Source organism: Orcinus orca, chromosome 14, assembly GCF_937001465.1.
Source record: "Orcinus orca chromosome 14, mOrcOrc1.1, whole genome shotgun sequence".
NCBI classification, from domain to species: domain Eukaryota; kingdom Metazoa; phylum Chordata; class Mammalia; order Artiodactyla; family Delphinidae; genus Orcinus; species Orcinus orca.
In genome coordinates, this window is record NC_064572.1 from 56,936,478 (window position 1) to 56,950,853 (window position 14,376).

The 14,376-nt window shown below is 37.6% G+C and overlaps 1 protein-coding gene across 8 annotated transcripts in view; it reads left to right on the forward strand.

The window, feature by feature from the left end:
- The window catches only part of EXOC6 (exocyst complex component 6), a 194,949-nt gene that overhangs the window by 29,984 nt on the left and 150,589 nt on the right, over positions 1-14,376 (forward strand). For 4 of the 8 annotated variants that reach the window (XM_049696515.1, XM_049696516.1, XM_049696517.1 and 1 more), the window contains exons 1-5: positions 4,262-4,389; positions 5,726-5,897; positions 7,176-7,223; positions 7,313-7,403; positions 10,325-10,370. In XM_049696515.1, coding sequence (XP_049552472.1) covers positions 4,277-4,389; positions 5,726-5,897; positions 7,176-7,223; positions 7,313-7,403; positions 10,325-10,370 — 470 coding nt within the window. In that variant the 5' untranslated portion in view covers positions 4,262-4,276. Of the gene's footprint in view, positions 1-4,261; positions 4,390-5,725; positions 5,898-7,175; positions 7,224-7,312; positions 7,404-10,324; positions 10,371-14,376 lie in introns of those variants that run through there. The other 4 variants (XM_033404896.2, XM_004279403.2, XM_033404898.2 and 1 more) reach the window with 1 other exon arrangement.

The window sequence follows — 14,376 nt, forward strand, 5'->3', positions numbered from 1 at the left end:
GGCACACTAATTAGATGGATACAACTGTTAACCAACTTAGGATTCAAGGAATGAATAGTGCTGAATGGTATTTCCTTTCTTGCCCTGCAAGTCAGAATTTCAAAGAATAATGATTATCATTCAAAGACATAAAAAGGAAAAAGAAAAATAGATTTTTCAGAGTCCCGTCAGCTGAGGTTAGCTGAGTACCGGGCCCTCAGTTTTCTCTGCTTCATACTTTGTTCCTCCTTATTTTCTTGCGTTTGTAATTTAATACTGCCTAACAATTAGCTATGCCTCAGTTCTCATCCCCTTTTTCTGTTCGTTGGATGATTTCACCTGATGGGTGCAACAGTGCACATCAGGGATTCCCTACTGAGTCATTCTCAATTGTTGATCTTCAAAGGTGATCTGGTTAGTTGCTATGCTGGTAACTTCTCTGCATTCTCATGCTGCTTATCACCATTTCTGATTGGAGAGGCTGTCTAAAATAATGGTTAAGAGCACTGGCTTTGGAGCTAGGTAGACCTGGGGTTAAATCTTGGTCCCACTACTCTGTGACTTTGGACTTAAAGTCTTAATCTTCCCAAACTACATTTGTAGATTGGGATGCTAACAGTATCTACATCATTAAGCTGTAGTGAATACTAATGAGATAATGCATGTAAATCACCTAATAGTGAGTACTTGGTCGTGTGTTACTGTTTTTTTTGTAGTCTTTATTACATTAAGCCAGAAGCAGCAGAATATGACTCCTCTTTAGTCCACTAAGTCTCTGGGGAATTGTCGACAGGGAGTGCTCATCTTCTCTGCTTCTCTCCATAAACGTCTCCCTCCACCTTGTCACCAGATCATCTCTATAATTAAGCATAGATTCCTTCAGAGAGAAGATTGATAATTCTTGCTATGCAAAAATTCTTGGGATAAGAATTGCTCTTCTTTTCTTCCTTTTTCCAGTGTTCTATACATACCCACCTTTTATCCCTTCCTGCCTCTCTCTGTTCACTTAGCTATTTGTTATTGGCTTTATTGGCAAATTTTTAGAGTAATTATTTTTTACTTTACTTTTCATAAGAGTGGGTAGAGGGTTAAATCGACTACATGTCGTGATTAATGCCTTTTTTGCGTGCTTGGATTTGGCTTTTAGATTTGTGTTGCATCTATTAAATTAAGAAAGGCAGAACTATGTACTTTCTAGGGTTCTTTTCAGGACCCTAGAATATTCTATCATTTCGTGAATTTTGGATTCTGGCACTTGCCAGGTCATCCTTCAATACTTTGTTTAAATGTAATTCATTTCTGTGATTTAGAACATTTCTTTATCTCAACTTCATTTCTGTGTACTCTGCTCAGAATGATCTCGTTGATATGGATTGTGGTTGACAAGTGGTTGTATCAGCTTGGAGTGCAACTTGTACTCAGGACTGGAATGGCAGATGGTTACCAAGGGTCAGGAGAGACTTATCAGTAGGCAGATCAAGACCTACTCTTCCTTCTCATTCACAGTACTAATTCTTTAATGTTATTTTTATTTCCTATATTGGGACTTACCTTTCTATTTTAATAGCAGAAGGCATGGAATGTAAGTAGTTCACCCATTTCAGGCTTTGGTTTTCTGTTAATGGATGGTGGGAAATACGTATGTCATGATATTGTTTTTCTCCATACTAATAACATCAATAGAAAAAAAGGTGTTCACCTGCTATAATAGTTACACTGCTATTATATGTTTTAATATATGCTGTAATATATGTATTATATCCTTATATATGTGTGTATATATATAAATAGATGCTATGATAGCTGCACTGGCAGTGTTCTGAAGCGCTATAAAGCAGGAGTAGTTTTTAAAGCTCTAGAGAATAAATTGGAAAGGCACACTAAGGTTTGGACTTTAAGAACTTTCTAAAATAAAATAGACTTCTGGGAAATAACTATTGTTTCTCTTCTTTTTATTTATATGTCAGTGTTATTTTTTAAAGAGATAACAGTATTGCCTTTGCACTCACAAAAGGAGTCAAACTTTCCTTTGGAGTGACACTGTAGTAGGGCAGTCCTGAAATACCTCTTGCTAGTTTTTTGCTACAATGCTACAAGAGTAATAGAAAAAAAAAAAAAAAGAGCAGGTTCTTTTGGTATTTTCTGTTTACTACCTGGTATTTTAAGAGCCAGATAAATATCAAACTTTTATTAAAATATGTAAAAAATGATCTTAGAAATGCATATATATACATTACTTAAAGAAATATAACACTTGTTCACAATTATGAAATAAAAATTTGTTTATAGCACACCAGGGTCAGTTAAATAAATTTCCTCTTGCACACAAATTTTCCTTTGGTATAATGTTGTTTGTTTAACTAAGAGTTCTTGTTAGCTATATGTGTTAATTATAGGAAAAGCATGAGATGGGAATTCTGGTACTGCCTCAGTCACTCACTAACTAGGTGACGCTGGGCAACTAACTCATTTACCATTTCTATGCCTGTTTCCTCATTTGTAAAAAGGAGGCAATGATATTTTCTATGGTGTGGTGTAAGAAATAAATGAAACATTAGTTGTAAAGATTATAAAAGTCCCTATACAATTGTCAGGTATTAGGGGTAGTCAGCTCCTACAGCATGGGTAATTGAGTGTTAGCTACTTGATATTTGCAGCCAGTACTTAATTATTCAGCAGATGGTTCACTTATTTAACAAGGATTTGGATGTCTCTTATGTACATACTATGATAGTAGCCAGTGTATATTGAACACTTACTATGTGTCAGTTACTGTGCTAAGAGTTTTTCGTATGTTTACTATAACTTAATCCTCATAACACTCTAATGTAGATACTTTTTAAATTCCTATTTTATTGTTGAGAGAATTTGGTTTTAGAGAAGTTGGATGGCTTAGCTGAGGTTGAACAGCTAGTAAGTGTCCTTTTTGATTCCATCCATCCATCTGTCCATCTATCAATTATTTACTGACCACCTGCTACATGATAGGCTGTATTCTAGGGCTGGGTGTACAACAGGGAACAAAACAGACAAAAACTCTCTGCCCTCCTGCAACTTACATTCCAGTGAGCAAAGACAGAAAATAAAAGTGTGAAATAGAGAGTATATTCAATAGTGGTAAGAGTGATGCAGTGACAAAGTAAATTCCTTTATTTTAGAAAAAAAAAAAAAGCAGGAAAGGGAATTGTGTGTGTGTGTGTGTGTGTGTGTGTGTGTGTGTGTTTATAATGTGGATATTGTGGCCAGAAAGGGCTTCATCAAGAAGGAGACCCAAAAACCTGAAGGAGGAGAGGGAGACAGCCATGTGTGAGAAATGTGATCCAGCTAGAGGAAACAGCATGTGCGAAGCATAGGACAGGAATGTGCTTGGTGGGTTTCAGGAACCACAAGGAGGCCAGTGTTGCTGGCGTGGAATAAGTAAAGTATTAGGAAGTGAGGTAATTGTGATAATATGGGGCAGAATTATGTAGGGCTTTATAGGCTGCTGTAAGAAAAATAGGGTTTTGAGCAGAAGAGAGACATGGGGTCTGATTTATATTTTAGTGGGATTATTTTGTCTACTTTGTTGAGAACAGACTAAAGGGAAACAAGGGTGGAATCAAGGAGACTGGTTAGGGAGCTGTTGGCAATAATCTAGGCAAGACACGTTGTTGGCGTAGTGCAGGGTGATACCAGTGGAGGTAGTGAGATGTGGCTGGATTGTTTTGGTGGGGAGGTGAGAGAAGAGAATAGTCAGGGATGATTTCAAGGTTTTTTTGCCTGAACAACTAGAATAATGGAGTTTACTAAGATGAGGGAAGGCTGTGGGAGGACCAGGGTTTGGGGAAGAAGATAGGAATTCATTTTGGACATATTTGAGATGCTTATCAGATATCCAGTTGGAGTGATGCATGAGTTTGAAGTTCAAGGGAGAGGTCAGGCCTAGAAATATAAATTTGGGACGTGTGAGAGTGTTTATGGAATTTAAAACTCCAAGTCTAGGTGAGATCTAGAGACAGTATAGGTAGAAAAGAGACGATATCCAAGATCAGAGCCTAGTTCTAGCTTAGCTCTTGAAGGCCCAAGTTCTTAATGATTGCAACCTTATATTGCTGTGTCTAGTGTTATAATAGGTACTCACTAAAAATCTGCCACATGGAGGCTGCCCTCAAGAAGCTTATGGTCTTTGTGGAGAAACACAATATATGACATATACTTGAAACATTTAAGTTATAATGTAAAGAAATATTTGTATATAATGTGTCAGAGTGAGCAGACTGACTTTTTGTCTGTCCTACAGATGAAAAGATTACTTGGCATGGAAATGATTGAAAAAGGCCTGCTGGAGGAAATGGGACTTGAACTGAACCTCAAACCATGGGCAACAGATGGGGGCACACACTTTTGGGAGGTCCCCAAGACTGCTTTCAGGTTCAGTATGGTCCAGTGGTTCACACTCCGTGCTCCCAACTCAGGGGGCTCAGGATTTGATCCCTGGTTGGGGAACTAAGATCCCACATACTGCAACTAAGCCTGTGTTCCGCAACTAGAGAAGCCCGCGCACTGCAACAAAAGCCCAGTGCAGCCTAAATAAATAAATAAAATAATAATTTTTAAAAAGATACAGATTAAAATTAACAACAGGAGAAGGCACATCAGGCAGGATTTAGGAGAGTTCCAGCAGGGAGCTTCCAATTGTCCTTTCCTACTGGAGTCATGTGGACAGCACTTATTTCCCCCAGCAATGATGCATGGTAACAGTCATGGAGTATTACTAACCAGGGAAGCTCTCCCAAGCCATGGTGTCTTTTACTGGGGGTTGGTCCCATAGGCACAGCTGACTGCCTGAGTTGCTGACCTTAATCTTCAGCCCCTCCAGAGCTCATACCATGTGGTTCCATGCCCCCATCAACTGTAAATCATATTGTAAGTCACATTGTTAGCTTAGACTATTTGGCATTGCCCAAGGCGCCCAAGTAAACAAAGGCATCTATCAGGCAGGACATTCCAAAGGCTAACCGCCGAGGAGTTGGGAGCAAGGGCCAAACCTTTTTTTGGGCAAGGTTAATCCTTTCCTTCATGGTGGATGGGGAAGTCCCTCAATGTGGAGCCAGCAGGAGCTAAAATACAGTAGGAGTGCAAACGTCATGTTTAGAGAACATTGGGGTGATTGCAGTATGGCCTTGTACTTGGGAATATGAACTCTGGAGCCAGATTACCAGGATTCATATCCCATATTCATGTTCATTCCACAACTAGCAACCAGCTGTCACTTGCTAGTTGTGGAATTTATGACAGTTACATAATCTGTAACTTATCTGTAAATTAGCAAGGGTAATAACAATACTACGTTACAGGCTTGTTATGAGGATTAAAGAGTTAATATATAAAGCACTCAGAATATGTCCTGACACATAGTAAATGCTGTAGAAATCAGGAGTTTGTTCATTCATTCCTTCATCATTCACTTAGTGATTCTTTTTTGAGCACTAGTATGTTTGAAGACTTCATCTCCTGAATCTCAAACTTTTATTTCCAGATGCCTAGTGATATATCTAGAGGGCTATGGCTCTTTAAATATTAACATGTTCAAAAAGAAATTAAGTATTTTCCACCCAAATTATTTCTATTAATGTCAGTACTATCAACCTAGTTTCTTCAGAGATTTTATTTTAAGATATCAGCTCTTGCAGAGATTGGGCTTAATAAAGAGTAAATTTTGGTGAACTGGGAAGTTAATGTTAGCTTTCTTTTTGTATATATACAGGTCTGTGTATGATGACCAACCAAATGCACACAAGAAGTTTATGGAAAAGTTAGATGCTTGTATCCGTAATCATGACAAGGAAATTGAAAAGATGTGTAATTTTCATCATCAGGGTTTTGTAGATGCTATTACAGAACTCCTTAAAGTAAGGACTGATGCAGAAAAACTGAAGGTAAGAAATAGTTAAAATTCTGTTTACCTTTGCTCTCAAATTACTCAAGTATTAGTTTATAGTGCATATTTACAAATCATTATTAAATGCACTATTTTTAAGAAGTGGATTAGTGTACATATTTGGGAATGCTCTATTAATACAGTTGTCATGCTAATGACAGGAGTAATCTCTTTTTTTTTTTTTTTTTTTTTGTAAACCAAGTAATGCATTGACTTAACAGGATTTCTTTCCATGCAGGGAATTGAACTCAAAAAATTCACACAATGAAAGGCCTCATTTGGAGTTTTAGAGTTCTAAAGTGACGATTAGTACAATATTGATAAAAAGCTATCTTCTGAAAACTTCTAAAAACTTACTATAAATGATTGTGTTCTCAAAGTTATTTAATTATAGTGAAATTGTTTTTTTTCTTAGTTTAATAGCAATGTGTAGTTTTCTTAAGGAAAATTGGTCTACATTTTCTGCCACACAGCAAAAACATTATTTATTAAATGAGACCTGGATTTGTTCTGTCAGAATACAAAATATTTAGTTATAAGAATTGTCCTATTTATCTTTCTTTACATTTGGAGAGCTTAGCAGACAGAATGACCCTGGTTCACCAGAGGTTATGATTAGAAAACCATTATATAAAGGATATTCAGATAACAAGAGACCAAATACAGCATCAATGAGGTCACTGAGCATCTTTGTTCAGAAATTAATGAGATTTTTAATAAACCAGAATGTGCTTCCTTACTATGATGACCTAATGAGTCACTTAATATGTGGGAAAATTTGAGGTTGAGCTTTGCCTGCACCTGCAGCATTAAAATGTTGCTGTGGATTGAGATTTCCGTGTTTGATGTTAATCAACCACCCAGTGTTTGCATTCAGCAAAGTATGAATGTTTAATTACCATAAAATGCAATCACTATTTCCTACAGACAATGAATGGCACATAGACCTCATTGAAGTTATCAAAAAGGGACCAGTGGTCAACTGGGTCAGTGATTTGAATTGTTTTACAGACTTAGAGAAGCAAGTAAAGTTCAAAAATCTGGATTAAATTTGAGAAGTTTGCCACAGAATCTGTTAAAAAGAACTGTCATAAGTAATTGAAGTTAACAAAAGCCCTTTTCAATCAAAAGTTCAAGTTCAAGCTGTAGAGTTAATTTGAATTTGCATTTCTTTGTTCTAAGTTTCTCATGAAGCATGATCTGATTACAAGGGTGAGCAGTTACATCAGGGCAGTTTTATGCGTATTTGTCTAACTAAGGTGAAATTATTTTTAAGGTGCAAGTTACTGATACCAACCGAAGATTTCAAGATGCTGGAAAGGAGGTGAGAAAATGATACATTTTTTTGAGTATTCAATATGTAGATGCCATTTAACTGTTCATTTTAAAATATGGACATTTCTTCTTTTTAAGGTGATAGTCCAAACAGAAGATATTATTCGATGTAGAATTCAGCAGAGGAATATTACAACTGTAATAGAAAAATTGCAGTTATGCCTTCCAGGTAAGTTAAACTTGTCTATAATGTAACGTTCAGCTTGGTGAAATTGTAATTTAATGGTAGTGTATAGTCATTATACATTATAGGTATTACAGATTACTTGGTGATTGTCCCCACCCCCCCCCAGAGCCCATGGTATTCTTTCTTATCTACTTTATTCCCTGAATTTTCATGGTTTTCCTTATTATAAGGCCCCTATTTGATGATCTGTCACATCAGTCTCCTAGAACAACCCCTACCTTTCCATTTCCTTTCTGCCTAGTTTGCCCTTTGTCCCTCCCCAACCCACCCCCTGCCTTTTTTCCCCTCAGAATACTTTCCCATGGAGAGAGTGTCTTTTGATTACATTTTCTTTCATTTTCCTAATTAGCCTAATTTTTTTACCTTTAGTTTTCCATTGTTTTCTTTTTGGCACTTAAGCAGGTTTGCCTTTGGTCACAATTTCATTTTGCTAATAAGAAAACATCCAAAAGTGCTAGATCTTTTCCCTTTTTCGGTCTTGCCTTTCCTCTTATATTTTGGGAAGACTGACTTTTTAGGTTTCTAAGTTTCTGGTGTCTCTGTTAGGGCTCACATATTCCTGGGACATCAAATAAATTCTGAAGAAACTAACCAGTACTTTCTTTACCTGGATATACCCTGTTCAAACAAAAGGAAACAGGTATATGACATCCTTTTTTAATATAGTAAGCTAAATCTCAGTGTCCCATTTTTAACTTTTTTTTTTTTTTTGGAAGGAACCTGAACCTCCATATCCAGGGCAATAGAATAATGTGCTTTGTATAATATTTATATAATGTAAATTTAGCTTAGACTACAAATTACATAAACTGTTAGCATATTTTATTAGCTAAAAAAATTGTTTTCTGACTTGTGAGAATAAAACTTTTCTTTTTTGTTTTAGAATCACTGAAATTCTGCTCATCTTAATTTCTAATGGACCAGGGATATGTGCACATTAACTTTTAGTAAATAAAATGTCTGCTTATTATGTTAGGTTTTAGGGTTGAGAAACCTATTTCCTTATAGTAATGCTTAATAATACTTCTTTGTCACCATCAGATACACTGAAATAGTCATGAACACACTCTAGGTTTGAATGCTTTGTCCCTGAATGGTAATAAGCCTAAAAAATTGGGTACTGATGGAATAAGAAAGAGTAAATTCAGCTTATTCAACCCTAGTGGGCTATTTGAAATAGAGAAATAAAGGGAAGTAGAAGCTAGATTTTTTTTTACTGCTACTGTCTTTGCTGTCAAGGCTGGACAGGAAATCTGAGTTCATGTCGACATTGTGTTCTTAACAGCCACATCCAGAACTACTACCTCCTTTCCTCCATCTATCCTTCTATCTAATTATACACTCATACCTACTTTTTTTGTTTGTTTGTTTGCTGTACGCGGGCCTCTCACTGTTGTGGCCTCTCCCGTTGCGGAGCACAGGCTCCGGACGCGCAGGCTCAGCGGCCATGGCTCACGGGCCCAGCCGCTCCGCGGCATGTGGGATCTTCCCAGACCGGAGCACGAACCCATGTCCCCTGCATCAGCAGGCGGACTCTCAACCACTGCGCCACCAGGGAAGCCCCATACCTACTTTTTTGTGTCAGGCATTATGGTAGATATTGGAAATATGAAGTTGAAAATGATATAGTCCCAGCTCTGAAGGGTCCCACCATCTAATGTGAATAAAGACAAGAAAGCCATTACTGTACAACTGCCTAACTCCTCCTTAGGTTAAGAGGAGTATGGGAGGATATAAGAAGTCACAGGGTAAACAATGCATTTTCCTGGTGTATTAGTTAATTAATTATTTTTGAGGAAAGCATTATTTTTATATGAAAACAATATGGAAATAATATAAGGTAGTTGTGAAATTTACACGAATTGTTGAGATAAAACAGGAGACTTCAAAGAAAGTTTATACTTGTAGCAGCAGTTTTTTAGGCTCTTTCCTAGGTTATGTGTTCACTGTAATGCTTTGATTGGAAAATGTGAGATATATTGCATAGCAATAAAGGGACTTTGATAGAGATATATATAGGGTCTGCAGAGTTAGGACTGGTTCATTATAGCCACCATTGCAGTTTTTATGGTTTTTCAGGCAGTTAAACAGTATCTTTTGTGAACCTGAAGACCCCTAGGGAGTAGCCATAAGACTGTAAAAAATCTGAAAAAAAAAATGTGTCTATCTCTCTTGTCTAGGAAAATGTGAGCTGACTTGATGATCTAACAGTAATTTACCTACTTTATACTTTGAAATTTTACTAAGGATGAATGGTAATCTACATTGTTGCATTAAAACCTTTTTGGTGGCAGTGTGTCTTCTTGCTGAAGCTTATAACAATTTTATTGAATAATTGTATTTAGCCTTTGATGGAAATGATAAAACAAATATAGATACTTTGTTATGTTTATTTATGCCTTTATTATAATTTACTCTCCGCTGTAAACTTTTGAGTTTTTTCTTTCTCTGTGCGTTCGGTGTAAAATTTTGTTTAATGAGCTGTAACACAGTTGCATTATTTTATTTGGTATATTGAATCAAAATCAATTAATCTCACTGTTGCTCAACTTTCTCTCTCAAATAACTAAAATCCAAACTTCCACTTCCACTGCAGGAAGAGATAGTAGTAAGTTTCTGATTAGGATAATTGTTACTAGGTTGATGTCTCAGTTATAGTTGTCAGCATGTACAAGTGTTCCTAGTTCAATATAATGTATTAATTTATATAATATAATGTTCAATATATGTAGAAATTAAAATGTTTTAATTTAATTGAAGTATAAAATTTTATTTGAAAATATAAGCCTAAATCAAGGTATGGAGAAAATTACTGAATTTATATGTTCTTCTCTGCTTTATTTTCATCTCTCAAAAATTTTTTTTATTTTGAAAGCTAAAATAAGTTATATTTTTTAATGCAGTGCTGGAAATGTACAGTAAGCTGAAAGAACAGATGAATGCAAAAAGGTGAGTTGTTTTCTTTCCTAATTATTTTTAATAAGAGTTTTTTTTCCTATTACTGAGAGCATAGATAAAATTACTGTAAATTATAGTGAATCATCTGAAGTTTTGCTTTTCTGTGTTTAACTATTCTTTGTTAATGCAATTTGCCCATCAGGATCATTCAGTAAAGCAGTTCTTAGCCATTTATTTGTGGATCCTTGTCCTTTGTAATTGATATCAGAGATTGATAATATTGATGAAGAACAAATAGACAACTGAACAGGAATGAAAAAATATTGATTAACTTAACAACACGTTAACGTTGCACACAATCAAAGGCTAAGTGTATACTTTGTGAAAGCAAAGCGTGGGTAGTTACATTTTGACAATCTGGGCTAGTGTAGTTCATGTTCTCTTTTATAATACATATGAATACATGACAGATGAAAGATAAAGTGATTTAAAGTAGTTTATGAATTGCTGTAGGAGCATTAGATGTAATTATGTTTAAAATGTTTTAAAGATGAACCCTTTTAAATTACATAGAAAAATCAGAACGAGATGTGTTTGAAATAGGGAAATAATCATTTCTTCTTGTTTATTAATAACTGCTTAATTATCACATTGCAGTATATGCAAATCTATACTCAGATTTGTATATGTCCTGCTTCATAGTGCTTTACATTGAATTTTATTGGTCTTTACCAATTGGTACTAATTAGTAGAATGATTTTGTTCCTAACTAATACATGAGCCATAATCTATTCTGAAGGCGTCTTTTATTTTATGTGTATATTATTAATTTATTGTATTTTATCTATCAAAGTTGTACATCCTCATATTTTAAGTACAATAATAGTTAATAGTTCTGTGTGTTTGTTGCAAAAAAAAAAAAACAGACATCACCTTCCCTTTTTGCCATTCACCATTCCTCCTTCCTAGGGGCAAAAACCTTTACCTCTTTTAAGAAATTATTTTGGTATTTACATTTATGTCATTAAATAACTAACTTTTACTATTACTTCTCTATTTTTAAGCTTGGAGCATTATATATTTCTTCAGATATTTCATAATCTAATATTTATATCTAAATTTACCCAGTTGTCCCCAAAATGTCTTATATCTTCTTTTCCTTCCTGAAATATTGGTTAGTATGTATTTTTTGTCCCTGTAATCTAGAATAGTCTTCCCACTTTTCTTTGTTTTTCATGAAAAACAAAGAAAAGGTTAGTTGTCTTGTACACCAGGGCATTTTGGATTTGTTTGATCATTCTCTCATGATTAGATGCAGATTACATGTTTTTGGCATGAGTACAACGTAAGTGGTATTGTGTATGACATCAGAAGGTATATGCTATCAGATTATCTCTAGGTTATCCTAAATTTGATCATTTGTTTAAGGGGATGGCTATCAGATCTCTTAAGAAAAGGTATATTTTTCTCTTTGCAATTAATATGTAATCTGTGGGGGGTGATATTTTGAGTCCTGTTTCTTGACAGTCTTTCACCCAGTGGTTTTAGGATTTTTATTTTAGTCATGTATCACATTGGGGTTACAAAATGGTGATTTTTATACTTCTATCATTCCTTTAACATTTATTAGCTGACTTTTTTATGTAAAGAACTTTTCCTCTTTTTAGCTGTTTTTCTGATTATCACTATGGACTCACAGATTTTTAAAAAATAAATGAGTTATAATCTGTAATTCTCTTTATTCTTTTTGATGCACAAATTGTCCCCAGTTTGGCTAGGGGAACCCCTTAAGCCAGTTCCTGTGTCCTCATTTGTCTTTGAGTGCTTTCTTGCTTATCATACAATGAGTAAGATGTTCCAGACTCATGTTGTACTTTTCTTGCCCTAGATCTGGAGCCGTCCTCCAAAGTACAGCTCCTTTTAGTGAGTAATGGTATTTAGAAACTAAGATCTGCATCTGCATGCTAGGTAGGCTTATTATATAACACACACACACACACACACACACACGCCCTATCTTTCATGCCCTCCAGCTTCCACGTTTGCCATTGACAAGTTTGCAGTCATTCTGATTTCTCATCCATAGTTTGTGACCCACATTTTCTCTCTTTTAGCATCTTCTCTTTGTCATCTGTGGTCTGTAATTTCCTGGTGTGAGCTTTGATATGGGTGGGTCTGTTTACTTCCATTGTGCTGGGTACTACGTGAACCTACTTTTGTTTTTAAGGAGTTTATTTTTAAAACTTTTTTTTAGTTTTATAAATTTATTTATTTTTGGCTGCATTGGGTCTTTGTTGCTGTGCGCGGACTTTCTCTAGTTGCAGAGAGCGGGGGCTACTCTTTGTTGCAGTGCGCGGGCTTCTCATTGTGGTGGCTTCTCTTGTGGATCACGGGCTCTAGGCACACGGGCTTCAGCAGTTGTGGCATGTGGGCTCAGTAGTTGTGGCTCGTGGGCTCTACAGCGCAGGCTCAGTAGTCGTGGCACATGGGCTCAGTTACTCCCTGGCATGTGGGATCTTCCTGGATCAGGGATCGAACCCGTGTCCCCTGCCTTGGCAGGCGGACTCTTAACCACTGCACCACCAGGGAAGTCCCTCTTTTTCTTCTTTAAAAAAATTATTTTTTGTCACACAGATATCAGATATCGGAGCTCCCACTGCAGGAGCTTCTTCCCAACCCCGGGCTCGCGAACCAAAATCCTGCAAGCCCCGTGGGGTGGCAAAAAAAAAAGAACAATAACAAAGTAAAAAATAAAATAAGACTAGGAAACTAACAGATATGTTAGAAAGAATGTAAAAATAAAAATATAGATGAATCAACAACCGGAAGGTACATCAGTACCACAATAGTAAAAAAGAGGAGGGAAAAGGAAAAAAAAGGGGGGGGAGCGAGGCCTGGGATGTGGAGGGCGGGGCCTAAGCAAGGGCGATGGGCGGTGGGTGGGGCCAATGCTCTGGACCCACAGGTCTGGAAAAGGCCCTGGGGGCTGTGGGGGGTGGGGCTTAGGCTCAAGGAACAGAAGGTTACCAGGCGTGCCCCCCACCCCTGGTCTCAGAGGGCGGGGGACCTCACCTGGGAGCCCAGCAGGCTTCCTGGGCTCCAGTGGTCGGCGCAAACACCCTCCTCTCCTCTCCTGTTCCTCCGTCCTGGAGGGCCCCTCCCAGCTGCCTCTCCTGATCTCCCCAGCCTCCCTCCTATGCCCCCAGGACCGGCGTGGCCTGGATGGGGTTTTGGAGGTGGGGGGACAGGCTTGGGAGCTCAGCAGGCTCCCCGGGCCCAGTGGGCCAGGCGATCGCCCTCTGCCCCTCTCCCACTCCTTCCGGAGAGTCCCTCCCACCTGCCTCTCCTGATCTCCCTGTCCTCAGGGGCACCGATCCTGTCTGGCCTCCACTTCTCCTCCCCGCTCAGTCCCCCTACCTCCAACTGGTTCACTCCCATGTCCTTGGGCGTCACAGCCCCGCACCAGTGGCTGGCAGGCGCCCTAGTTGTGGGGAGATGCTAACTCCACGTCTTCCCACACTGCCATCTTCACCAATGCTTTTTTTTTGTGTGTGACCTCTCCCGCTGCGGAGCACAGGCTCCAGACGCGCAGACTCAACGGCCATGGCTCACGGGCCCAGCCGCTCCGCGGCATGTGGGATCCTCCCGGACCGGGGGACGAACCCGTGTACCCTGCATCGGCAGGTGGACTCTCAACCACTGCGCCACCAGGGAAGCCCTATTAATGGCTTTTTAAATGGTTTTTGTGACACAATATTATTTCTAATTGCCTTAAAGAGTGTAACATTTTCCAAAATATTTTTCTTAAAATATATTTTACTTTGATTTGATTTAAACCGGTGCTGTGTACTTTTTTGAAGGTAGGGGATGTGGATGGGAGAGATATCATGAAATCATATATCAAATAACTAAATATTCTGATTAAAAATTTTGGAACTATTATACATATATACATTTAAGGTATTGTGATGACTGTGATAATGCTTGTCATGTTATAGATTTCGATGAAATGAAGTAAAGAAGTTGTTTGTTAGTGAATTTTCATCCTGCAACTTTT